Source organism: Rhineura floridana, chromosome 3 (genome assembly GCF_030035675.1).
Source record: "Rhineura floridana isolate rRhiFlo1 chromosome 3, rRhiFlo1.hap2, whole genome shotgun sequence".
Classification (NCBI taxonomy): Eukaryota; Metazoa; Chordata; class Lepidosauria; order Squamata; family Rhineuridae; genus Rhineura; species Rhineura floridana.
In genome coordinates this window covers 110518359-110546358 of record NC_084482.1, presented here as the reverse complement: position 1 = coordinate 110546358, position 28000 = coordinate 110518359, and the positions used below count along the sequence as shown (strand labels likewise).

Genomic DNA, 28000 nt, shown 5'->3' with positions numbered 1-28000 from the left:
TATCGTTTATGTAACGCCGAACTACATCAAAGCGTGAAAGATATAGTAGAATACGGTGACTTTCTCCAAGAGAATAGAGGAAGACTTCCGACTGAAAACAGAACACTGGATGAGGTAAACGGGATGAGTGAAGAAATGATTTGGTTGAGGGGACGAGTGTGAAATCGCTGCTTCTTTTGCACTCTCGGAAGAGGACATACTGTACAGTAATTGCTTTGTGTTCAGAAGGAATGATCCTACCACCTCAGTTTTGATTGGCTGATAACAGTGGAGAAAAGGGTCAGAGTCTGTGTTGGGAGCATCCATCAGTCCTACCTAAACACAGGGAACGACTGATCCCGGGTTGCACTAGGGCAAAAAATGTAGAATTCGTTTGTAGACGTAGTCCTGATGCTGGGTGGCTGGCTTTTCCTTTTTACTGTTCAAGCCCCAACGACCACCACGGTCTCTCCTTCTAAATCCAGTGCAATCCAAAGTAGCCACGCCTCCGCAGCCCTCCTAATTCTTACGCCCGTCCCCTCTCCCCCCTCCCTTAGGAATGGGTGTGGCTTCTCGCTCGAGTTCCCTCCCACCTCCTCGTGGCGGGGGGAGGGAACAGCGAGTGGTGGGTTAGCGCAGTGCACTTGCGCACTCGGCAGCAGAAACTACCCGGGAGGTTGCAGTTGGTGGTTTCGCTGTAAGAACCCGCCCGGGCGCTGGCGGCTACCGTTCTGATTGCAAGGAAAGGAAGGGAGAGACTGACGGTTGCTTCGTGGGTGGGGCTGCTGGCGCCTCGAGTTCCCTTTGGCTTTTGGGCGGGCGACCAGACTGGGCAAGGGGGGGCACGAAACGGCAGGCGCCGAATCAGCCTGCATGGAGCTTCCGTGGTTCCTGCCTCCGCTGCAGTCGCTCGCCTGGGGCTGGGGAGGTTCTGTGGAAGGTGCGTGCGAAACTGGGCCCCGCTTCGGGAGCCAACAGCAAGCTTGAGGGGGGCCGCCGGCTGCGAGGAGCGACCGAAGTAGTGTCGCTGAGCCTCTTCCTTGCCGAGCCGCAGCAGTCCTGGGGAAGGCGGCGGAAGCTTCGAACGACGCTGAACAACTTCCCTTTTCCTTCCCTCAGTATTTTTCTGCCAGTCGAACGACTGCTGGTGGCTCCTTCCTCATAACCGCCCCTGAGGAGACAAAGCCCCGTCAAGAGTGGCCGCCACTTGCGCTTCTTTGCCTACCTCTTCTTCCATCCCCTTGGCCGAAATTGAAGGGAAGCCCCAGGAGAGGCTCGCAGGCAGGCCCCAAACTGCCCCTTTCTTGAGGAATCGAGTGACGAACTGCTCTGCCTCTTGAGAATCATTTTCTGCTTAAAACATTTGGATACCATTGCCCCCCCTTTTAAATAAACTGTTGTCCGTCGTCTTCCTTCCAACTGCTGAATTGCCTAGAATATATCCAAGCTTCTTCGTTCTGATTTGTTTCCACGTTTTAGAATCGAGATTTTGTCTCTCCCCCGCCCCCAATCATTTTAAGCTTCTTCAACAGTCTTAAACGGATGAATGAATGGAAAGGACTAGACATTCGGGATGGCTTTTTTGCCTCTTCATGTGAATATGGAATAACATGCATTTATGCACACAATAAACACAAATCTTTTATTCAGGAGACTTTTTGAAGATAAAATCAACGCTTTTTAAGACTGAAAATGATCCTAAAGTGGGTTTTGCCTTACTGGAGCTATTTATTCTCTGTGCCCATTTTGGTCCTGTTTAATTGTTATGCTACTCTAGCTAGTGCAGATAATGCCAATCAAGCATATTATACAGCCCTCATAAATGTGACTGTTTCAAGTCCTGATCGTTTAACGATACTTGATCGTGGACGCTATGGACAAGATTCTCCCAAAGTAGCTGTCAAAGGCCTGCTTCTGGCACCTCTGCCAATCAACGGAGGTAAGGCTCCTTCTATGGCTCATTCATCCCTTGTTAATATAAAGTAGGCTGAATCTTTGTATTGTTGAACTTTATTTACAGTACAATTTAAAATTTTCACAGAAACTGCCTTCTCCCACTCCCCTATCCATTGTTCAGGATGAGTTTCAACAATTCCTTATTTAAGTAATCTGAAATATTGGAAGTCACATTATGGGCTGACCATGAAGTACATTTGGATGACAGTGGTACTATCGTACATATTTTTAGGTGTGTATCTAAAATGAGATAGTAGTGACATACAAATGTTGGAAGTGCATGTATCATAGGTACTCTTTATTAGCCTGCTGGGAGCTGCCTGTCAAATTGCCCCTGAAAAGTAAAGTTTGCTGCCATGTAAATTGTGAAATGATTTTTGACAAACATTCAGGGGCATTGAACACAAGATTGATTCTAAGCCTTCCCACATTAGAATCTAGCACACTAGGGGCACAATCCAATTCAGGGGAAGCCAGCATAAGTTGTACTGGAGCAAGAGAAGTTAGCATAAAGTTCCGCTGCATCCAGTTGCCATTCAGGAGCCTCTGGGTTGGCTGAATGCTGGCTCAGCTGGGAGTTGCGCAGGGACTAGAAAGTAAAAGCCTGCTCTCCCAATATCCCTACTGGGGAGTAAGCCCTCTCCATTAACTTCTGTTGCAATTATTTTCTTAGACTGATCTTTTTCCCAGCGTAACTTTTCCCTGGATTGGGATCTACAGGAGCGCTCTGAACATGAGTTGGATGTGGCCTAAGTCCCCTCCCCTCGGCCCCTCCCCTGCCCCCAACATGCCCCATTTTGGGGCCTTACGCCAGCTTCACTTGTACAGGTCTGGTTTGAGCTGGCTGGGTCCTGGCTGAGCCAGAACCCAGCCAACCCAGCTGGAGATCTGCCACATCCACCTCCTCTCAGCCTGGCGTAAATACAATTTGGATTGTTCCTTAGCTTCAGTTAACAAGCAAGAGTGGTAGCTTCTGCATCTGCTGCAGCCTACATCCTTCAAAGTTTGAGTAATAATGACAAGGTTCTTGCCTTCTAAGAAGGTGAGCAACATATCATGTAACTGATTGCAAGCCGTCTGAGATGGATGCCATCTGGCTGTCAGAAACAAAGCTGGGACCAAGAGCAGTCAGTCTGTAAACCTGCTGCTTTAGAGTGCAGTTCCATATAGAACAGGCAGGCCCAAAGAGCAGCTTTCTGTAAAAAAAAAATAATATTTTTCCTAATCCTTTAAAAATCAATCCATTAATTACTATTACATCAACAGTGCCTTTTTAGTTTTGAAAGAACTTGGAGCATAAAATTCTGTTCTATTTGATATACTCTGATACAAGACCACTTGCAAGATTTGTTTTAACTTGAGTAAGGGCTCATATATGCTTAGCAGATTCTGGTACACAGTGGCTTGAATTTCTGTCACAGTTGAAAACATTCTTAGAAAAAAAAGAGCACTCTGGAATGTAAATATAAGACCTATCTTGGGTATACAGTATTATCTCTGTTGTAAAGTACACTGGAAAGTATGATGGATATAATTTTTAAAACTTAAGATCAAGGTATTTGCATAGGGGTCAAAGGGACAATACAGTCTTAACTGTGCAGCTAAGTGTCAAGAGGAATTTCAGAAGAAACTCACCCTGTGCTTTATAGATTACAGCAAAGGCTTTGACTGTGTAGACAGGGTCGGTTCTAAAGGGTGGCCAGGTGGGGCACTGGCCTGACTGCCCCTGGAGCTACAGGGGGGCCCTCAGCTGCCCCTCCACTCTCCTTCTGCAATCCGTGGCCTCCCACACCGCCCACCTACCTGTCTGCTGTCTTTTACCATTGCCCTTAACGAAGATGGCAGCCGCAGTTTCCCTAAGGTACTGAAGCCCATGCCGCCATCTTAGTTGATGGCAGAGATGTGCGCGCGTAGCACGCATGTGTGCCATCGGAAACCGCGGCCGCCATCTTTGTTAAGGGCAATGGTAAAAGACAGCAGACAGGTAGGTGGGGGGCATGGGGGAGCCGCATGCGTGCGCGTGCACACAAACACACCGGGGCCCAGGGCAAGCTGATGCCCAAGGACCCCCGCATTCCTGGAGCCGGCCCTGTGTGAAGATCATGAAAAACTATGGAATGCTTTAAAAGAAATGGGGGTGCCACAGCATCTGATTGTCCTGATGTGCAACCTATACTCTGCACAAGAGGCTACTGTAAGGACAGAATATAGAGAAACCAATTGGTTCCCCATCGGAAAGGGTGTGACAGGGGTGTATTTTATCACCCTATTTATTTAATCTATATGCATAACATATCATATGGAAAGCAGGATTGGACCAAGATGGTGTGAAAATTTGAGAGAGAAATATCAATAATTGCAGACGATACCATACTACTAGCAGAAACCAGTAATGATTTGAAACGAATGCTGATGAAAGTTAGAAAGGAAAGCACAAAAGCAGGACTGCAGCTGAACATCAAGAAGAGTAAAGTAATGACAACAGAAGATTTAGGTAACTTTAAAGTTGACAGCGTGGACATTGAACTTGCCAAGGATTATCAATACCTTGGCACAGTCATTGACCAAAATGGAGATAATTGTCAAGAAATGAGAAGAAGGCTAGGACTGGGTAGGGCCGCTATGAGAGAACTAGAAAAGGTCCTCAAATTGTATAACTGAACACTAAAGTCAGGATCATTCAGACCATGGTATTCCCGATCTGTATGTATGGATGTGAAAGTTGGACAGTGAAAAAAGCGAATAAGAGAAAAATCAACTCATTTGAAATGTGTTGGAGAAGAGCTTTGCAGATACCATGGACTGCGAAAAAGACCAGTAATTGGGTGGTAGAACAAATTAAACCAGAACTATCACTAGAAGCTAAAATGATGAAACTGAGGTTATCATACTTTGGACACATCATGAGGAGACCTGATTCACTAGAAAAGATAATAATGCTGGGGAAAACGGAAGGGAGTAGAAAAAGAGGAAGACGAAACAAGAGATGGATTGATTCCATCAAGGAAGCCACAGACCTGAACTTACAAGATCTGAACAGGGTGGTTCATGGCAGAAGTTCCTGGAGGTCGCTGATTCATAGGGTCGCCAGAAGTCATAGTTGACTTGGAGGCACATAACAACAACAATCCATGCAGTCATATATATGTCTACTCAGAAGTCCCATTGAGTTCAATAGGACTTACTCCCAGATAAATGTGTATAGTATTGCAACCTTACTTGTATTGTTTTTTCTCTGCTTCCTTCCTTTATAGTTTTTCTTCATACCTCGCTTGTTTGATTTGCTTCTATTTTGTTTTTGTGCTCTTTGCATGCAACAATTTATTTTAAGCCTCATGTAATTCAATGCTATGCACTTTTCCTTTTTCATTCATTGAAATTAACCATTGCATGAAAATTGACAGTGGATTATTGTAAAAATTTAAAATCTTATTGGGATCAGATTTATTAGAAGACAGCACGCGTTCATCTTGGAATAGTTGTTTGAGGTTATCTGTAATAGACATTCTTCATTTTATGTTCTTTTGAGTGTTAAGGACATGTTGATAGAGGATTGCTTAGGTTCAGGTAAATTCGAAAGTCCAAGGAGTAGACATAGGTCACAAAGCAATTCAGCCATCATCATTTATCTGGATTCAGCTTTAGTTGGCTTGCCTGCATTCAATCTCCAACTTTAACTAGAGAAAGTGAGCGTCCATGCTGCAGGACATGGGATGGATGACATGAAAATATTGATTGCTCTAAAGTCTGTATACAGACTTGATTATTACACATTGAAAGGTAGGAAACATGGTCAATAGCAGCATCTACATCAAGGGTGGGGAAAGTACGGCCCTCCAGATGTTGCTGAACTACAGCTCCCATCAACCCTAGCAAGCATGGCCAGGGATGCTGGGAGTTGTAGTTCTGCAACATCTGGAGGGACACAGATTTCCCACACCTGATCTACATGGATGGCAATACAAAAATAATAATGGGACACAGAATGCTCCTGCGTTGTATCAATTGGGACAAGTGGTGTTTGAGCCTGTGTTCTGCTTTCCTTGCTAGTTGGGAGGTCCACACAGATTTGTAACATTTCACAGCTCTCTTGTGCCACTGAAGAGAAGTTCCTTTCACAATCTGAAAAACATCTATTTTAGTGTGGTGTAGTGGTTATAGTGCTGGACTACAACCTGGAAGACCAGGGTTCGAATCCCCACACAGCCATAAAGCACATTGGGTGATCTTGGGCCAGTCACTGCCTCTCAGCCTCAGAGGAAGGCAATGATATACCCCATCTGAATACCGCTTACCATGAAAACCCTATTCATAGGGTCACCATAAGTCCGAATCGACTTGAAGGTAGTCCATTTTCATTTCATCTCTTTTCCATTACTTTAAATGCAAGGGTGGAAATTAGTTATTCCACCCTTTCCATATTTCTGTGTGTGTGTCAAAAAGGACAGAATAATTTTTCCGGGCATTTTTTCACTGAATTCTTTTCCAGTGAATTTTATTTGATATAAAGAATTTCAAAATCTTTTAAGGCAATTGTTGTGTCCATTATTTGTATGCTACTTTTCTGATTTTGAATTGAAAACTGTGGTTAAACTGCTTATGGACTGCAAGAAAAATAGTTTTATCTTAAAGTATACTATCACTACTTTCAACTAGTCATTATTGTAGGTTTGGAAATCCTACTCCTCCAAATTACTGCAGTTTTTCAATGATATAATCATTAAAATAATCATTGCTGCCCTGGACTCCTACTGGGAGGAAAGGCAGAATAGAAATTTAATAAATAAATAAAAAACGATGTCTTCTGTTTCCAAGCTAGTTCAGTAGTATTGGGAAAGATACAGCAACCATTAACTATTTCCCCATATTTTTCCTTGTGTGTTTATCCAATTATGCTGTTCAATATCAGATACATTGTCTTTAGTAGTTCACCAAGAGCAAAGTAGAAGTCAGAAATTTCAGAATAGACATGTAAGCTGCTGTACGTAGCTGATTCTAGTATTTTAGTGATTTTGTGGTGTCCTTGATTAATCTTAATATGTTTGTCTGATCTCAATAGTTGTTTCAGGCTATCCTTTAATATCATGCCTTCTCTGTTGTGAGCTAACAGTGAAGATGCATGCTGTCTTAACACTGATTGGGTGCTTCATAGCAAGTTATGTAGTAACGGTGGGAAAGGCACTTGAAAATCTTATTTGTCAGCAAGTTGTGTACATCTGCTGAATGCAGGGTTCAGCCTTCTGCATCCTCAGTGAATGTTCAAAGTGACATTTTGTGGTGGTAAAGCAGAAGTTGGATCCTCTGCATGGTAGGAAATGGGCTGGGAGCTGACACTTGACATAGTTTTGATCTATTACTATGCCTATGTGAATGATCTCTGAGAAGAAGGGATCTTTAGTATTGTGATTGAGAACGGCGAGATACCAACCAGATTATCTTTATTTGCATAATAGGTCCAGGTTCTTGAGGTTAACGATGTTGTCACTGAATTCATGGTCTCTAACCTTAGGGGTAGTAAAGATTGTGCCTGTGTAGAACACCCATGGCTGGGTGTTCTAGTGCACTGAAATGTATTGCACTTGTTAAATAAAATGATTGAACTGCATTTCATGAATAAACTCTAGTTTTAAAGGCATTTGTAGTTGGTAGGAGTATTCAGATAATATGCATGGTGCCATTTCCAAGTATCATCCTTTAGTGTTATTTTATGATAATAAATTTGTTTAATGTTCTCATGTTTTTCTCAGAGGATTGTGCTGTAAACTTGATTAGTAAGTGCCAACCTTCTCCAACCTGGTGCCTTCCCAATGTTTTGGACTTCAACTCCCATAGTCCCTGATCATTAACCATGCTGGCTGGGGCCAATGGAAGTTGTAGTTTGAAACACCTGGAGGGCACCAGGTTGGGAAAGACTGCAGGTATCTGCTTCTTGTTTATTGAAATAGTTTGAGTCTTCTGTGTTCTTAGAACATCAGATGTTTCTTGAAATACATTTTTCATCAAAAAACCCTTTTGAAGGACTAGCGATATAATGAACCCTAATCCATAAATATAGATACTCCGTGGCGCAGAGTGGTAAGCGGCGGTAATGCAGCCGAAGTTTTGCTCAGAACCGGAGTTCGATTCCAACGGAAGGATGAAGTCGAATCTCCGGTAAAAGGGGTCGAGGTCCACTCAGCCTTACATGCAGCCGTGGTCGGTAAAATGAGTACCCGGCATATGCTGGGGGGGGTAAAGAAAAGGCTGGGGAAGGAACTGGCAATCCCACCCCATATATACGGTCTGCCTAGTAAACGTCGCAAGACGTCACCCTAAGAGTCGAAAACGTCTCGCACTATAAGTGCGGGGACACCTTTACCTTTACCTTTTTAATCCATAAATGGGTGTATCAGAAAAATCTCTAAAATGTCATCGGAAATGTCCTATTCAATAAATGAAGTTACAGGAACATTTTAAATCAGATTAAAGGAAACCACTGTTTCCAATATTGGATAACAGAGGTACTCTAATTTAGAGATGGATAAGGTGTTTGATACACAGCTGCACTGAAAACATACTATGAACTGGAAGAACAGCATCTAATATATAAACGCCCCAAACACCTTGGTATTTGTGAATAGTGAACATTTTTTATTATTGGAAATAAAACTGGAGTTTATGGCATATCTGGCAAAAATTATTGCTGAAGCTAGTTCTAGGTTAACCTGGGTGTAACTGACGTTTTTGGCAAAAGTGGGCAGTGTGACAGCTGAACCACCATAGTGAAGCTGTAGTTATTCTTAGTGGATGTGTGAATTTTTAGAGAGCAGCTGTTTGTGCAGACAAATATAATTTGGCCGAAAGGAACATACAGATGACAGGGCACAGTTAGTGGATATCATAGAATAGTAGAGTTGGAAGGGGCCTATAAGGCCATCAAGTCCAACCCCCTGCTCAGTGCAGGAATCCAAATCAAAGCATTGCTGACAGATGGCTGTCCAGCTGCCTCTTGAATGCCTCCTGTGTCGGAGAGCCCACTCTCTCTCTAGGTAATAATTGGTTCCATTGTCATATGGCTCTAACAGTTAGGAAGTTTTTCCTGATGTCCAGTTGAAATCTGGCTTCCTGCAACTTGAGCCCATTATTCCGTGTCGTGCACTCTGAGACGATCGAGAAGAGATCCCGGCCCTCCTCTATGTGACAACCTTTCATGTACTTGAAGACTGCTATCATATCTCCCCTCAGTCTTCTCTTCTCCAGGCTAAACATGCCCAGTTCTTTCAGTCTCTCCTCATAGGGCTTTGTTTCCAGTCCCCTGATCATCCTTGTTCCAATTTGTCTGCATCCTTCTTGAAGTGCAGAGGCCAGAACTGTATGCAGTATTCAAGATGAGGCCTAACCAGTGCTGAATAGAGGGGAAATAATACTTCACGTGATTTGGAAACTTCTGTTAATGCAGCCTAATACAGCATTTGCCTTTTTTGTAGCCACATCACACTCTTGGCTCATATTCAGCTTGTGTTCAACAACAATTCCAAGATCCTTCTCATATGTCGTATTGCTGAGCCAAGTATTCCCCATCTTATAACTGTGCGTTTGGTTTCTTTTTCCTAAGTGTAGAACTTTGCATTTATCCCTGTTGAATTTCATTCTGTTGTTTTCAGCCCAATGCTCCAGCCTAACAAGGTCCCTTTGAATTTTGTTTCTGTCTTCCATGGTATTAGCTGTGCCCCCCAATTTTGCATATCTGCAGATTTGATAAGCATGCTCTGTACCTCCTCATCCAAGTTGTTAATAAAAGTGTTGAAGAGCACTGGGCCCAGAACTGAGCCCTGTGGTACCCCACTCGTTACTTCTGCCCAGTTTGAGAAGGAACCATTGATTTGCGGCCTATTGCCGAAATAAACACAGACACCGTTCATTGGGTTAAATCATGGGCCACTTTATTAACAACAGAGTCAATTATAACCAATGAACCTGCAGAGGGACAATACAGTGCGGGGGAATTCAGCTGATCCAGGCGAAGCCTGCTTGCAGCTATAGGGCAACCAAACCTTGCCAGAGCCTGGGGCTGCCCTGTGCCAGGCCCCAGCTCCGGCCACACCCTGAAGATGTGTAGGGGGTCCAACCCGCATCACCGCCCCCCGGAGCCGTGAAACTCCGAGCGGATGAGGCACGTTGGCCCCAAAAGCGGCCCGTGTTCTGCTCCCCTGGGCCGTATAGCCCAGAGCTGCAGGCCCCCGGACCGCCAATCACCCCCAAAGGTGCCTAAAGGTGTCACCTAGCTGCCCAAAGGTGTCACCTAGCTGCCCTTTCCCTTTTAACCTTTCCCCCGCGCTTCCTTGCCACAAAAGGGGGACAAGCCTCTGCTTAGTCTCCCCTTGCCCCACACCCGATAAGAATCCGGTGCACACCCCTCTGCAGGTCCATTAGGAAGATGTCATTGCCCTCGTCAGTCAAGTGCACGCCATCTGGCCTAAACAATTCCGGCCTATCTTGCTTGATCTCTGGGTGGTGTATGACAGAACCCCCCAGACCCTTAATGGCCCTCTGAATCTGTCTATTAACCTATACAATATTTGTATATATATAAAAAATCTACCAGTTAAGTAATCTTCTTAGTCCTTATGAAACCATAGAAAATGACGAGTGTATGTTTGATAACAAGCAAAAGCACTCAAACGGAACCATAAGCTGCCCTCGAAACTGGAACCTCTGAGACAGACTTCACAGTAATTCCTTTTTTAATAATAAAAATCCAATAAATTCACAGATTCATAGAATAGTAGAGTTGGAAGGGGCCTATAATGCAAGAATTCAAATTAAAGCATACCTGACAGGGGCTGTCCAGCTGCTTCTTGAATGCCCCCAATGTTGGAGAGCCCATCACCTCCCTAGATAATTGGTTCCATTGTTGTACCGCATTAACAGTTAGGAGGTTTTTCCTGATGTTCAGCCAAAATCTGGCTTCCTGAAACATGAGCCCATTATTCCATGTCCTGCACTCTGGAACGATCGAGAAGAGAGCCTGACCTTCCTCTGTGTGGCAACCTTTCATGTACTTGAAGAGTGCCATCATATCTCCCCTCAGTGTTCTCTTCTCAAAGCTAAACATGCCCAGTTCTTCCAGTCTCTCCTCATAAGGTTTTGTTTCCAGTCCCCTGATTGCTCTTCTCTGATACTGTTCCAGTTTGTCTGCATCCTGGTGTCCAGAACTGGATGCAGTACTCAAGATGAGGCCTAACCAGTGCCAAATGGAGGGAAATTAATACTTCATGTGATTTGGAAACTATACTTCTGTTAATGCAGCCCAAAATGCATTTGCCTTTTTTGCAGCCACATCACCCTGTTAGCTCATATTCAGCTTATGATCAACAACAATCCCAAAATCCTTCTCACATATAGTATTGCTGAGTCATGTTTCCCCAATCTTATAACTGTGCATTTGGTTTCTTTTTACTAGGTGTAGACCTTTGCACTTATCCCTGTTAAACTTCATGCTGTTTTCAGCCCAATGCTCCAGCCTGTCAAGATCATTTTGAATTATGTCTTCCAGAGTGTTAGATATTCCTCTCAATTTTGTATCATCTCCAAATTTGATAAGCATTCCCTGCACCTTCTCATCCAAGTCATTTATAAAAATGTTGAAGAGCTCTGGACCCAAGACTGAGCTCTGCAGTATCCTGCTGATTACCTCCTCCTAGTTTGAGAAGGAACCATTGATAAACACTCTTTGAGTTTGATTCTGCAGCCAACTGTGGATCTACAGTAGGGCCCCACTCATACAGCAGGTTAGGTTCCAGACCCCCACCGTAAAGCGAAAACCGCTGAAAAGTGGATCAGCTATAGTGCGGGGGGTCTGGAACCTAACCCGCTGATCACCCCGAGGAGGAGAATAACAGCTGTAGCATGCTACAGCTGATCTTCCCCTCCTCCAGCAAGATCAGCTTGAGCGCGGGAGTCTGATTGTGCCAGAAGACATCAGCTGTAGCGCTCTACAGCTGATCTTCCCCTGCTCCAGCGAGATCAGCTGGACCACGGGGAGCTCCAGCCCCCCCTCCAGCTAATTGCCCTGCTGGTGCCGTATTAGCGTAATGCCAAAAAGCGGGGTGCCGAGAAGCAGGGCCCTACTGTACCTGATAGTTGTTCCATCCAGCCGTCATTTAGCTAGCTTGCTTATCAGAATATCATGAGGCACTTTGTCAAAAGCTTTGCTGAAATCAAGATATATTATGTCCCCAGCATTCCCACAGTCTACCAGGGAGGTTACTTGGTCAAAAAAATGAGATAAAATTAGTCTGGCAGGATTTGTTCTTCATAAATCCATGAAGGTTTCTAGTGATCAGTGCATTTTTTTCAAGATGCTTGCAGACTGACCACTTTATAACCTGCTCCATAATTTTCCCAGGGATTGATGTTAGCTGACTGCTCTGTAGTTCCCAGGTTCCTCCTTTTTGCCCTTTTTGAAGATAGGGACAACATTAGCCCTCCTCCAGTCATCTGACACTTCACCCATCCTCCATGATTTTGCAAAGAAAATAGACAGTGGTCCCGAGAGTTCTTCAGCCAGCTTCTTCAATACTCTAGGATGCAGTTCGTTGGACCCTGCAGATTTGAATTTGTTCAAAGTGATTAGGTATTCCTTGACTGTTTGTCTATCAATTTCAGGCAGTAGTTCTTCCCCTTCAACATCATGTTTGCCAAGAGGGTCATAGACTCCCTTTTTGGGAGAAGTCTGAGCCGAAGTAGGAATTGAGCACTTTTGCCTTTTCTTTGTCATCTGTGATCATTTTGCCATTGTCATTGAGTAGCTGTACAGTAATACTCAGTTAACAAAGTAGATGCATTCCTGGACATTACTTCTTTAACAGAAACTTTGGTACCAGAGGTAGGAATAACATGGAAATAAAAGGGATAGGTTCCTACACCCACTCATAGATGGTGGGGCAGCTTCAACAGGGTCTTTAAAGGGTGCCTACATGGCACCCACCCCCTCCCCTCCTTCTGCTCCTCTGAATTGTATTGAATCCTTTACTCTCCAACCCTGAGAGAAAGCAGGAGATTTCTTTTAATACAATGCAAACACACAGGCTTGTCAGTTTCACCCCAGCAAAACAAAGACTGAAACTTGAAAGTTTATCCATAGCAAAGCAAAGACACATACTGGTCAGATTCATCTTAAAGCAAAGGCATAGATTTGTCAGTTTATTGATAGCACAGCAGACATACTAGTCAGTTTCACCTTAGCAAAGGCACAGGCATAAAAGTTTATCCTTAGAGAAGCGAAGCTGGTCAGTTTCACCTTTAAAACAGCCTTAAGTAAAAGGAGCTTCATTCCTGGAGGATTTGTTAACTGAAGTATTACTGTACCACCCTTTCTTTTCTCTGTCTTTTGCTATGGATGTACCTGAAGAAAGCTGTTTTGTTGCTTTTAGCATCTATTGCTAACCTCAGCTGATTCTCAGCTTTAGCCTTCCTGACGCCATCCCTGCAATTCCGTGATACCTGTCTGTACTGTACTCTTCCTTTGTGGTTTGGCTTCCTTCCATTTCCTGTATGTGTCCTTTTCTGTTTTCAGGTCATCTCTAAGCTTTTTGTGAAGCCACATTGGCTTCTTCTGCTGTCTTCCCCATTTTTTTCTTGTTGGAGTTGTTTGCCATTGTGCCTTTAGAATTTCCTTCTTTAGAAACTCCCACCCATCTTGGACTCCCTTTCTCATCAGAGTCACTTGCCATGGAACCCTACTTTCCATTGTTCTGAGTTTATTAAAATTGGCTTTCCTGAAGTCCAGGGTACATGTATGGCTACTCTCAGCTTTTGCTGCCTTTAAAATCAAGAACTCAAGTATAGCGTGGTCAGAGCCAGTGTGGTGTAGTGGTTAAGGTGTTGGACTATGACCTGGGAGACCAGGGTTCGAATCCCCACATAGCCATGAAGCTCACAGGGTGACCTTGGGCCAGTCGCTGCCTCTCAGCCTTGTGAAAACCCTATTGATAGGGTCGCCATAAGTCAGAATCGACTTGAAGGGAGTACATTTCCATTTTTACTTCCCCCAGAGTTCCCATAACTGCCACTTCATCCACTAAGTCATCTCTGTTGGTTAGAATCAGGTCAAGGATAGCTGATCTTATAGGTGCTTTCTCCACTTTCTGAAGGAGGAAGTTATCTCCACCACAAGTCATTCCTTGGAGGGGCTGTGTTTGGCAGAATTTGTCTCCCAACAGATAACGGGGTAACTGAAGTCTCCCATTACTATTACATCATGTCTCCTTGAAACATTGGCAGTTTGCTTTTCAAAAGTTTTAATTTTTTTATTTATTTATATAAAAATAACAATACACCTTCATGTGTAAACACCACATGAAAACACAAATAGTTTCCTGCATGTGATCCTAGTTTTGAGCCCTATGTGCTCCAGTTGACAATTATATGAGGGCCACTAAATGGATGAATTTGGTCTATGATGGGAAGGATACCTTATCTTGAAGTAAGGAACCTTTTTGTTTTTGAAGGAGAATGCGCGTATAGTGTCCTTTTTTGTATTTAGAACCCATTTTCAGCATGTTGTTTGAGACAGACAACAAGTAATCCTATGCTTGTTGAGTATCAGAGCCGCAAATTATCTATAAGCATAGAATACCACCACTGAATAAAAATTAATTAACCTACATGAAAAGCATGGCCTTGGCTGACAGTTCTGCATGCTGTGTTAGGTCAGAGGGAAGAATGAGTTTAAGTGGCTTAGTTCTAAATGTTCTGAGCCAGATAGGCTTTGGACACGGCCGCTTGAAAAACTAAGAAGCATAGCTAAATTCCTTTCCCATTGTGAGTGAGCTAGGGTAAAGCAGTACAGAAAGGGTGGTTGTCAGTTCAGAGAAGGCTTTTGAAATTGAAATAGACCAGGTGATGGAGTTTGATATTTTATTGAAAAGAGAAAACATTTTATATAGTGGTATTTTTGTACAATTGTGAAATTACATAAATGACTTCAGATCACATATTTTTTAATAAGTGATTTGTATAAGCTTGAAATTATTCTTAAATTGCTTTTCATTATGTCATGGAAACTTTCCAGTATATGTATCAAGAGTCCTCGCTTGGAAAAAAAAAAACATTAGAAATGGATTCTGAATAACTGATCATAGACAACAGATGATAATGGACAACTATTGACAATTAAACTTGCTGACATAGTTGTCTATGTCCCTTACAATGCTGATTGATGTGTCTGGCACTTAAGGTGTATAGTAGTCTCTTTTAGGTTCAGTAAATATTGAAAGATACTAAGAGAAGCAGAAAGAGTGCTAACCTATTTGCCTTTCTGATACTTGCTGAGATAGTTTTGTTGATTTTAGATTGCTCCAATAATTTTTATGGGACTTTAGGCCCCATCATTGTAGGAGTAACACCTAATATACAGTGCCTTGCAAAAGTAATCAGACCCCTCACCAATGCTGTCATATTACTGAATTACAAATGGTACATTGTAATTTGTTCTGTATTATATTTTATTTTGAAACACTGAAACTCAAATCGATCATTGTACGGTGACATTGGTTTTATGTTGGGAAATGTTTGTAAGAAACAAAAAAAACTGAAATGTTGCTTGCATAAGTATTCAACCTCCATGCTGTGGAAACTTCCAGTTTACACAGATGAAAGAAATTCCCCTGTTGAGGACCCAGTTACCGTACCATTGGCCTCCACCTGTGAACCATTAAAGTTGCTGTCACATTGGTAGGATAAAACCCCCAGTGTTGAAGAATCATTGGTCAGGCTGTGGATCTGAAGGAAACTGAAGACCAAACAGCATTCTACAGAAGTGATGTATACAGAAGTAATGTAATACAAATGCATATATTAGGAAAAGGGTACAAAATAATATCCAAGTGTTTGAATATCCCAGTGAGCACAGTTGGATCAATAATCAGGAAGTGAAAGCTGTATCACATCACCCAGGCACTGCCAAGAAAAGGCTGTCCCTCAAAACTCAGCACTCAAAAAAAGGAGACTTGTGAAAGAAGCCACAGAGAGGCCAACAATCGCTTTGAAGGAGCTACAGAGTTCAGTGGCTGGGAGTGGAGTAATGGTGCACCTGTCAACCATATCAATAGCTCTGCGTAACACTTGCCTGTATGGAAGGGTGCAAGAAAAAAGCTGTTACTAAAAAAGTACCATCTGAAAGCACGTCTGGAGTTTGGCAGAAAGCATGAGAGTGCCCCAGCTGTGATGTAGGAAAAGATTTTGTGGTCAGATGAGACCAAGATAGAGCTTTTTGGCCAAAACGCAAAGTACTATGTGTGGCGCAAACGTTAACACTTCCCATGCCTCAAGACACACCATCCCTACAGTGAAGTATGGTGGTGACAGCATCATGCTGTGGGGATGCTTCTCATCAGCAGTGACTGGGCATCTTGTTAAAATTGAAGGAAGAATGGATAGAGCAAAATGCAGGGAAATACTGCAAGAGAACCTGCTTCAGTCCACTAAATATCAGAAGCTTGGGAGGAAATTCACTTTTCAGCAGGACAATGATCCCAAGCACAAGACCAAAGCAACATTGGAGTGTCTCAAGAACAAAAAAGTGAATGTCCTAGAGTGGCCCAGTCAGAGTCCTGATCTCAATCCCATTGAGAATCTGGGGCGCACTTTGAAAATTGCAGTCCACAAGTGACGTCCAAGCAACCTGAACGACCTGGAGTGAATCTGCCAAGAAGAATGGGCCCAAATCCCTCTGACACTGTGTGTGAAACTGGGTACATACATACCCCCAAAGACTTAAAGCTGTTATTGCAGCGAAAGGTGGCTCTACCAAATATTAATGTGTCAGGGTTGAATACTTATGCGAGCAACATGTTTCAATTTTTTATGTTTCTTACAAACATTTCCTAACATTAAACCAATGTCACCTTACAGTAATTGATTTTGAGTTTCAGTGTTTCAAAACAAAATACCATATAGAATGAAATTACAATGTACCATTTGTAATTCAATAATATGAGAGTGAGAGCCAGTTTATGTAGTGGTTAGAGTGTTGCACTATGACCTGGGAGACCAGGGTTCGAATTCCCACATAGCCATGAAGCTCACTCGGTGACCTTGGGCCACTCACTGCCTCTCAACCTCAGAGGAAGGCAATGGTGAACCCCTTCTGAATACCCCTTACCATGAAAACCCTATTCATAGGGTCACCATAAGTTGGAATCGACCTGAAGGCAGTCCATTTCCATTTCAATATGAGAGCATTGGTCAGGTGTCTGATTATATTTTTGCAAGGCACTGCATGCTTCTTTTAAAATATGAGTTGTGATTTTCCTAAATCTTTAAAAAATTCTTTACCTGTTTGGTAAGACATTCAGCAGAAAGAGGAAAGTAAGTTAATTGCAACTACTTCGAGTGTTGTTCCAGCATGAAATCTGATTTGCCTATTCCTATTAAGTCAAATAGTCCTTAGAGTGACAAACACATGGATCATGCTCAATTTAGATAATGGGACTCCACTTGTTACAGCATGGTAATGCTTAAACATGGAAAGTTGCCCTATACCATACCATTGGTCCATCTAGCTCAGTATTGTCACTGTACTGATTGGCAGTGGCTCACCAGGGTTTCACACAGAGAACATTGCTAGCCATACCTGGAGATGCTAGGGTTTGAAACTGACTTTCTGCATGCAAAGTAGATGTTCTCTCACTGAGCTATGATCCTTCCACTTCTAGGTAAAGGTAGCTCATAGGATCAGGCTGTACGTAACAAGTTTTAAATATTGGATAGGTAAATAGAGCCATCTTGAGCAGGTAGTTATGGTGTAGCGTAGCTTGGCTTATTAGTAACAAGTTTTGTTTGGATTATGACGGGGTTCAATCTCTGATGTCTAATTATATCTGGCTCTCCTGGTTTTAATGGAATTGTCCACATTTTTGCACTTGTTGAGAATTATAGCATATATAATTCCTCTCCTCACCTACCCACTATGTACTGCCTTTCTAATGCCATCCACAAGATACAAAGTATTCTCTCTGGACCCTGCCTCCTAAGTGGCGCACCTAATGTTGGCACACCAACCACTGCTGCTGAATTGTTTTTTATTATAGTAGGCAACTGGGTGAGAAAAGCACTAGGACTGCAGAAGCTCATGGTAGAGGAAGTTCCTCTTTGTCCAGGCACTGGGCAGCACCCAGTGATGTCTACTTGCTTGTGCAATGGGACTTCCAATTTCTCCTCTCCTCCCTACCCATCCCAGTCTGCTCTGGATGGAGCCTCCACCTTCCAGAGCAGATATATTGGGGGCTAAGAGAAAGAGGAGGGGAAGAAGCAGCCCCATTGCACAAGCAGATGTCCATTTGTGACTATGCTGGAGCTCTCACCCACTGTTATTAAAAAAGAAAAATGAGCAGAAAGCAGAAACCTATTAACCCTTGTAATAACTTTTGTTTATTTTATTATATTTATATCCCACTTTTCCTCCAAGGACCTCACATGGCGCACATGATTCTCCTCCCTCTCCTCATTTTATCCTCAGAACAGCCCTGTGAGGTAGGTTAGGCTGAGAGGAGTGACTGGCCCAAGGTCACCCAGCAAGCTTCATGGCTAAGTGGGGATTTGAACCCTGGTCTCCCAGGTCCTAGTCTGACACTCTAGCCGCTATACCACAGTAGCTCTCTGTGTATATAATAATATACAGCTGTATGCTATAGTTAGTAATAGGCCTTCAAAATCAGTCTTCACTTGACAAAAAGTAAAAAATATGTAGGATTTTGCTGAATGAAACAGTTTCTCATTAGTATTCCAGAGAAAACCACTTGAAATGCTTTCTTGTATGAAGAATCAGCAGAACAGAAACAGCAGAACAGAAAAGCTGTCAGAGAACTAATAACACTGAAAGTCGTATGTGCGCTTCTACTTCACACCTTTGAAGAGGGGGTGGGGTTGAGGGTGCACTCTGATCTGTCCATCACTGATGGGCAGTTGCGAGCGCACCTTCAAACATCCACACTCACTAGTGACATCAGCTGGTGGGAGGGTGGGCATGGTTTGGAGAAAATGTCCTGACAGACTCAAGTGGATCCCTTGAGGTGGCCATAATTGGCCCAGAGGCTGGAAGTTCCCCACTTCTGTAGTGGGACCCACTGATAGGTGTATGTGTATTTAAATATTTATATGCCACTGTCTCATGCCAAAGCAACTCAAGGCAGCTGTGGTACATGAATAAATTTACACTAATTTTTCATCATTCCTCTGACCAGTTATTGAAAATATTCACTGTCAGCTTTTTTGGAATGAGAAAAAATATTTAAGGCTAATAACCATAATACTCAGAGATAGTTAACACTTGCAAATTAATTTTAAAAATTGCTTTCAGTTATGCAGATAATTCTGGTCTTGTAAGTAGAGAATAATTTTAGCCAACAATCTGCTTTTTAGTTTGCTTGGGGTTTTTTTTAGTTTATGAACGAACTTCAACTGGTGTCTCTTTTTTTTTAGTTTCAGATCGTTTAGGCTGTGATCCACGAACAAGGTTTCCAGTTCCTCCAAACAAACAGTGGGTTGCCCTGCTCCAGCGAGGAAACTGCACCTTTAAACAAAAAATACTGCAGGCAGCTTCACATAATGCTTCAGCTGTGGTAATTTATAATAATGTATCCAGTGAAGAGCCTGTCACTATGACTCATCAAGGTAAAAGCTAAGATGCCAACTCTTCCTTTCTCCTCATTTTTTCTTATTTTCTTTGTAGTGTATGGCTTTTAAAAAGTATTTATGTGATTTGTTCTCAGAAAGCATACCCAAATTCCTTACTGGTGGATAATTAAAATAATTTTGTGTTTGTTTTTTGTGATTATTGAGCATGGAATTTGGTCTTTCATTTGGTGTTTATAAAGATGCTGTGCAGCGTGCTTAGACGGACAGTCTCCACTAGATGGATGATCATAACATATTGTCATGTATTTGTAATAGAGAAGGAAAGAATATGTTGAGATTAACTCAAGAAGCTAGAAGGGAAGAAGGGCAGCAACACACATTTGCAAGATTATATTAACCATGACTAGATATTCTGCAAAAGAGACATGGAAAATCTATGGAAACTGTTCATGACTGCTTTCTATTAGCAGAGTATCTGAAAATATAAGACTAAGAGCCTTTATTGCACACTATTTAGGTACTATGCTGCACCATGCGGTTTCTCTGACAAAATGGAATCTCCTTTTGCATTCTTCCTAGGCATAGGTAAAAGTTGGAAATCTTGCTTAGTCATGTATTGGGCACGTTAAACTTGGTTGCATACTCTTTAATCTAGTTTTTAGTTACACCCCACCTGAACAATGTTAGGTCAAGTTAAGCCCAGGAACACTGTTATACAGCTTTGTATAACATTGTTATATAAAATACAGCTGTTTAGGGCAAACACACACTCCAATAGTTCTGCAGTAAAGTAATCAAGGAAAGAAATGCTTACATACAAGTGCAGTTTTATATTTAAATAAAGGCTGCAGCCAAAGATCTAGTTACTTATTTTACATCAGTGTTTGAATTTCAGCTTTCCTCACTTTTGTAGCTACCGGCCATATGTATCTAACTTCTTTATTCGTTCTCTTTTCCAGATTAGCTTGCATAATTCTGCTCTTCCTTATCTACTTGCTCCTTCTTCCTGTTCCCTGTTCCCAGGACCCCACTTGTCCCTAAGAATATAAGAGGAGCCCTGTTTAATAATCAGGCCAATAATCCATCATCTTGTTTCTTTTAGTGGCCAACTAGGTGCCTCTGGGAAGCCCACAAGCAGAAATCACGCTGCAAACACATTTACACAAACATGTAAATGAGACTTGAATTCACAATCATATAACTATTTAACACATTTTCCATGTAAAAATAACTCCTTGGGTTAACAATGTGAGGAGAAACTTAACTAGCTTGTTTGTGATATAGGAACTTGATTGGGATTAGGGGAAAACATAGGGCAGTATTCAACTAAATAGTTGCACGTGTGCAAAGATTACTGCTAATGCAACGGGACTTTCCCCTCCTCCCACACTGACCTCTGTTCTGCTCCGAAGGGTTGGAGAACCCCCCAGAACTACTTTAGGGTGTGCTCAAGTGGAGGAGAAGGGAAGTACATTCAGTTGTACAAAGAGAAATCCTTGTGCTGATAGAATATTTGTCTTGGCACTGTGTTGAATACAACCCATATTATACAGCCACGAGAGTCGCTGTATACTATAGTCAGCGGAGATTTTTCACATTCCGCAATCTTAAATGGAAAATATCCCCCCATGCCATTCTGAGGCTTCCCATAAGCTCATTTCAAAACAAAACCTTACAAAACTTATAGTTCTGAACTCAGAAACGCCTGCTTAACAACCTTGTCAATTTTCATGACAATACACAAAACAGAAAGAATCGAGAGTTCAAGTCTAAAAGGAGAGGAAAAAACTCAGAGCCCTTTTGGACTTTTTTCTGCGAGTTCTCATAATCTGTTGAAATTCATTAAAAATCAGCCATGTTCACAGAGTACCTGTAATCCTAATACTGACCTTGCCCCATACTCTGACCTTCATCTACTGCAGTTTAAAAGTTAAAAAATTGCCTGGTTGATTTTTAATTAATTTTAAGAAATTTTGGCTGGAAGCCTATTATAACACGGGGCATACTCAGTAAGGACCAACTGTCAGTGTTCTAAAAGCCTCACAGCTGGCTGCTGGGCTTGGCTAATAAGAGGGCCACACCAGACTTGATTTCACTTGAGACAGTCATGGCTTCCCTCAAAGAATCCTGGGAAGTGTAGTTTGTGAAGGGTGCTGAGAGGAAACTCCTATTCCCCTGAGAGAAGGGTTAACAGTCAGCCACTCTGATTGAAGGTCTGTGAGAGGAACAGGGCGTCTCCTAGCAACTCTCAGCACCCTTCACTAACTACACTTCCCAGGATTCTTTGAGAGAAGCCATGATAAATTGTTTTAAATTGTTTTTAAAAGATGTGTTTTTAAATTTGTATATTTGTTTTTAATGTTTTTAGTTATTGTAAACCGCCCAGAGAGCTTCGGCTATGGGGCGGTATATAAATAGACTAAATAAATAGATAAATAAATAATGATTGTCCAAAGTGTAATAGAGGCCTGGTGTGGATGTGGCCAGGGACAGCTTTGTTTTAAATTTGGGTGGGAGGTAGGGTTGCCAGGTTCAGGGCCTGAGACTGATCCTGTATCTTTAGGAGAAGAGAAAGTCAGCCAAGTGCCGGTGTTCTTGCAACATTGTAATGGGAAAAACCACAAGGTAGAATTGTCCCTTGCCCCTGCCCAACTGTGAAAGATACAGAAGACATCTTGGTTGCCAGGCCCAGCCTGGTCAGTTTTACCTATCCTAATCATGATTGCATAGGAGTATATCTGATTCAACTCAATAATGATACAAATGATCAGACCTGCCTTTTCCCTCCTTCCCCTTTTCTCTCCCTTTCTCCTCCCCTCTTCCTTCTTCCGCCGTCCCTCCCCCCTCAGTCAGTTTTACCTATCCTAAGCATGATTGCACGGTAGTAAATCCCACTGAACTCAATAAACATGCAAATGACCAAATCTGTCCTTCTCCCCTCCCCCTCCTGCCTGCTCCCATCCCAGTCCTCCCCTCTGCCTTTCCACCCCTCCCTCCTCCCCCTCCTCCCTTCCCCATCCCCTGTGGTAAGTTTCACCTATCCTAAGCATGATTGCCTGGTGTGTGTGTGTGTGTGTGTGTGTGTGTAAATCCCACTTAACTCAATAAGCATGCAAATGATCAATCCATTCTCAGCAAACTTGCACAGGATCCCATTTCTTACCTCCCGGATTAAAAAGCAGGGAAATTCACTAATAGGCAAAAAACCTTGCGGTTTAAGAATGTACCTATAGCCCACAGATATTTCTACCAAACTTTAAAAAGCAGGGAAATTGGGCAGCTATAGTGAATGCACCAGGGGAGCAGGAGACCTGAACTCCTCTCTGAGATATTGTACTGCCCTACAAAGTTGTCAAAATGCAAACACCATTTGGGTTGGTCTTTCACAGTCCAATCCACTTCCTGTGTAGCTTGCAAGAATTTGGTAACATGTGCCTCTGAGCATATGGTGAGTGGTGGCAACACCTGCAATCAGCCCAAATAATAGAAAGAGGATATGTCCTGTGCTGATCTTGTTTTAGCTGGGAGGAAGCAACATTATTAAGACAGTTGATATAGTTCAGATGGTCACTTTAAATATGTCTGATTTACTTTGCAATTTTAGTGAAGTTTCCTATAGGAAATCATTTTCTTTTGCTTTTGTTTCTATGAATATGTGAAGTACAGCAACACTTTGCAAAATTTATACTAAAAAAACTCCAAACATAATTGTGGAATAATGGCACTGACTTCTGCAAAATAGTCTCCAGTGGACCTCAGAAATGTCTCAGCTTGCACAAGATAAAACAGTGGTAGGTGAAATATATTCTAGCAAAATTCTAGGTGTGCTGTATGTTTTTAATTGATCGTGAACACCTTGCCTTAAATGAAGTGGTTTAAACATAGCAGGCTGAAAACATGCATCCTCTTTTTTCCAACAACTAGAGTCATTGCTAAAGTAGCAGCATATTGTAATCAGTCTGATTTTACATTAAACTGCACTTTCAGGTCCAACTGTTAATGCACCCAAAATAGAAATAGACCATAACCTCCAGTTTGAAACAAAAAAGGCTATCTTCACCATCATACGACATTGACCAGTAAAAAGGTTTTGAAATTAATAAAAATAAATTTGACACAGATTTCTAGGATGAATAATGAGGGAAATAATATTTTCTAGTTTAGATTATCTGTAGGCACATTAGTAACACAGGAAAGAAGCAAAGTAAGAAGAACACCAACAAACATACAAAAATATAATTCTGTATCTTTGGAGATGGCAGGTGTTGCTACCACTCACCATCTGAACTATATCAACTGTCTTAATAATGTTGCTTCCTCCCGGCTAAAACAAGATCAGCACAGGACATATCCTCTTTCTATTATTTGGGCTGATTACAGGTGTTGCCACCACTCACCATATGCTCAGAGGCACATGTTACCAAATTCTTCCAAGCTACACAGGAAGTGGATTGGACTGTGAAAGACCAACCCAAATTGTGTTTGCATTTTGACAACTTTGTAGGGCAGTACAATATCTTAGAGAGGAGTTCAGGTCTCCTGCTCCCCTGGTGCATTCACTATAGCTTCCCAATTTCCCTGTTTTTTAAAGTTTGGTAGAAATATCTGTGGGCTATAGGTATGTTCTTAAACCGCAAGGTTTTTTGCCTATTAGTGAATTTACACAGGTTGAGCTTGCAAACTGGAGGAGTTGTATTTATCACTAAATGAGTAGGAGGATTTGTGTTTTGCTTCTTTTCTAGATCTTCTGCTTGTCCACCCCCTCACTATCTGATCAGCTTATCCCTAGTTAATTGTCCTAATGTCATAGGGGGACTGGAGTAAGTAATAAGTATTAGAAGCTTTACCGTTACAAAATGTGTTCAAATATAGAATACTTGGGTCCTAGTAGCAGCTAACATTCAAACAGCCTGTTCTTATGATGTGTTTTTAGTTCTGATCATAGGGAGCAAATCTTTAGACTCAGAGACAGTATGCCCCTGAACACAAACTGCTGGTAATGCAACAATAGTAGAAGGCTTATTGCCTTTGTGCTGTGTCTGTGGGCTTCTCATAGGCACCTGGATGGCTGCTGTGGGAAATAGGATGATGGACCTTTTGGTCTGATGCAGGAGAGCTGCTGTTATTTTCTTAAGTGAATTATAGGAAGTGAGGTGTTCTAATTGAACCTTCTTACTGTGGGATTCCTCTTACTGCATTTATAAGAGAAAATAAATTTGATTAGTCCTTCATTTCACAAATAAGGATATTGTAGCTGCATATGATTATTATAATTTGATTTATCGAAGATCCTCTGTGGCGCAGAGTGGTAAGCGGCGGTAACACAGCTGAAAGCTCTGCTCACAGCCGGAGTTTGATTCCAACAGAAGGAGGAAGTCAAATCTCCGGTAAAAGGGGTCGAGGTCCACTCAGCCTTCCATCCATCCGTGGTCGGTAAAATGAGTATCCGGCATATGCTGGGGGGTAAAGAAAGGCCGGGGAAGGAACTGGCAATCCTACCCCATATATACGGTCTGCCTAGTAAACGTTGCAAGATGTCACCCTAAGAGTCTGAAACGACTCGCACTACAAGTGCAGGGACACCTTTACCTTTTTAAATTTGATTTATTACCAATCCTCCCATGGCAATTTAAAATACAACATTAAAAACAGTTTAAAACAAATTACAATCACAAGAACAAAATGGGTCCAAAAATACATCTTATGTGTCAAAGTCTAGTGTCCTGGTTCCCACCAACAGAATCATACTTGGGCTCTTGGCTTAGTTATTGCCAATGGCTTTAATCCACAAGTTAGCACACAATGGGATCATAGGTCAGGATATAGCTCACGAGGTCTAAAATCATTATAAAGCACAAAGTAGCATGGCTACTCAAGCAAAGACATCACAATATTTTGCATGCCCCCTGAATCCCCTTAATATAAAACCAGGTGAACACAACTACTTGAGTGGGACTTTTCTCTCAGCTTGGGACTGGGCAAGCAAGTGGGCACACCTACAAATAGGTTGGTTAACAGGCTTAGCTTGTCTGTGACGGCACATCTGTGATGAAAGAGGTGGGAACAACTCTGCCAGGTTCTCCCTGGCCCTGCCTCCAATATCTCCTCCTGGGCCGAGGGCAGGCCAGCTGCAGGAGGCTGGCTTGGTAGTGGATTGGTCGCTGAGGGGCAGTGCAATAAGAGGGACTAATGGCTCAATGCTCTCATCCATGTCAAGTGGCACCTTGGAGGAGGGGCTGTCAGTAAGCAGATCACTGGGCCCCTCTCTGACATCTTTATTTACAGCTCCCCGACCACTGGACCCCTCCCCTGGATCCCAGACTACCACCACCTCAGACCAGTCCTGCTAAGAGTTCTCCATGAGGTTCATGACAGCCAGGGTATGGTTAGGTACATCTTCAGTATACAGTGAAAACTGTATAGTGAAGAGTGCCAGACAGACCTCTGTGGGGGGGGAAGTTTCACAACTCGAGGTGGCCACAATATGCAATTTTATTGGGGTCAGGGAAGAAACGTTAAGTCTGTGGAATGGATAACACAACAATATTTGCTCGTATCTACCATATTTGTTTGCTAGATTATTTGTGGTAGTTGTTGAAAACTTACCGTATATTCCGGCGTATAAGACGACTGGGCGTATAAGACGACCCCCAACTTTTCCAGTTAAAATATAGAGTTTGGGATATACTCGCCGTATAAGACTACCCCTGCTTATGACATGCAAGTACTTAGCAGGAAAACTGTCACTTATAAACTTATAAATATTAATATTTGGATTGTCCAGTTGTTTTGTTTTTGTGCCTAGGAATTACCACCAAAAACTGGGGAAAGATGTGAGAAATCTTTTTTTTAAAAGCAACATTAAATGCCTAGACTCTAGTTTCCAACACTATGGAGTATTTATTGATTGATTAAGAGAATTTATATCCTGCCCTTTTGCTGTTAAAAACAGAGCTCAGCACAGCTTACAAATATAGTAAAAACAATAAAAATACACAATCAGAGAAAAACAAGCCAAAATGTTAGGAAAAGGAGTCTTTCACACCACATGCTCAGTTCTAAATACTGTTGCAGCAAGTTTTACAAGTTCCTCCAGTATTCCACTGGTGCAGGCACTCAGACATTCAAAGTACTGTATGTTTCTTAGGTTTTATAAAAGCAGAGCTTTGCTTAACTCAAAATTTCTTCTCCCTTTGATAACCACATCTACACAGGTTCCACCTCCATACTCAAAATGAAACTGAGCCTGGAAGTGTACAACAACCCCACACATACCTTGCTAATTCGATTATCAATGCCAGGATGTCTGTCTTATCGACTACTCTCCTGCTCCCCCCCACACACACACACCGGGCATCATGAAAGACCCAGTCCTGGGCTCAGAAAGAAAATAAATATCTGGTCCTCTTCAAAGTATTGATAAGCCTCTTGTTTTAATTGAAATAATAATGATAAATTCTTGTTCTTATCACTAATGGGAGTTAATTATCTTGCATATGCTGCTGTTGCTTCTATGGCTGTAACGGAGTGAGGTTAAAGATAAGTGAAATGCAAATAGGAAAAAAAAATACAGAAGGCAGTAACACTTTCCTAAATGTAATACCATACCAACCACAACAAGATTCCTATAAGGCAAAAAACTAAGCATCTCACAACCAGTCAGGATTCCTAACCAAAAACCAAAAATATGATAAATGAAGAAATATTTATATAAGCATAACTATCAAATATATTTATTATTTACACAAACTGTAAAGATATTTATAGTGCAATCCTAAATTTATTTATTCAGAAGCAAGTCCCAGCGTATTCAATGGGGCTTACTCAAACAGGGACAGAAATGCAACCTCAAGTGATAAGCAACTTCATTCACACAACCCAAAATTCCGAATCATGCCACTTTACACTGTTTTGCAACTGTTTATACTTGTTTTTATGGTTATTGGATTTTAAATGGCTTTATTTCTTGTTGTGAGCTGCCTTGGTTTCCAACCCTACCTCACAGGGGTGTTGGAAAGACTCCATACACACACGCACACACTGCAGATGTATAAATACATACAGCCCATATAATAGTTTATTGTCAAACCAATTGGTCATTGCAGAAAAATCAGTATTAGTTTTTTAAAAATCAGTATTAGTTTCCTACAGAATAAAAACTGCAATACCTAAGTAAGCCCTGCCTACTTGCTTTAAAATAGGACTGGGGGGGGGGCAGAAAGAGAACACAAACACAATTCTTTTTTACATTCACTCCAAAGTCCCATTGATTTTCAGCACATTCATAATCATGTCTACTCAAAAGTAATTCCTACTGAATTCAATAGGATTTACTCTGGACATATGAGATTAGCACTGTTTTTACCCCCAAAAGCAACTATTGGGAAGGTTTTCAAAACACTGCCCAGGATCTGACTCCTACACACAACAGGGGGAAAAACTGAAA

At 42.1% G+C, this 28000-nt stretch overlaps 1 protein-coding gene across 2 annotated transcripts in view; it reads left to right on the top strand.

Annotated features, from left to right (window-relative positions):
- The first annotated feature begins 560 nt into the window (after positions 1-560).
- The window catches only part of RNF130 (ring finger protein 130), a 111784-nt gene continuing 84344 nt past the window's right edge, over positions 561-28000 (top strand). The window contains exons 1-2 of one of the 2 annotated variants that reach the window (XM_061617335.1): positions 561-1918; positions 19399-19590. In XM_061617335.1, the coding sequence (XP_061473319.1) occupies positions 1672-1918; positions 19399-19590 (439 nt within the window). In that variant the 5' untranslated portion in view covers positions 561-1671. The remainder of the gene's footprint in view (positions 1919-19398; positions 19591-28000) is intronic. The other variant, XM_061617334.1, reaches the window with a different exon arrangement.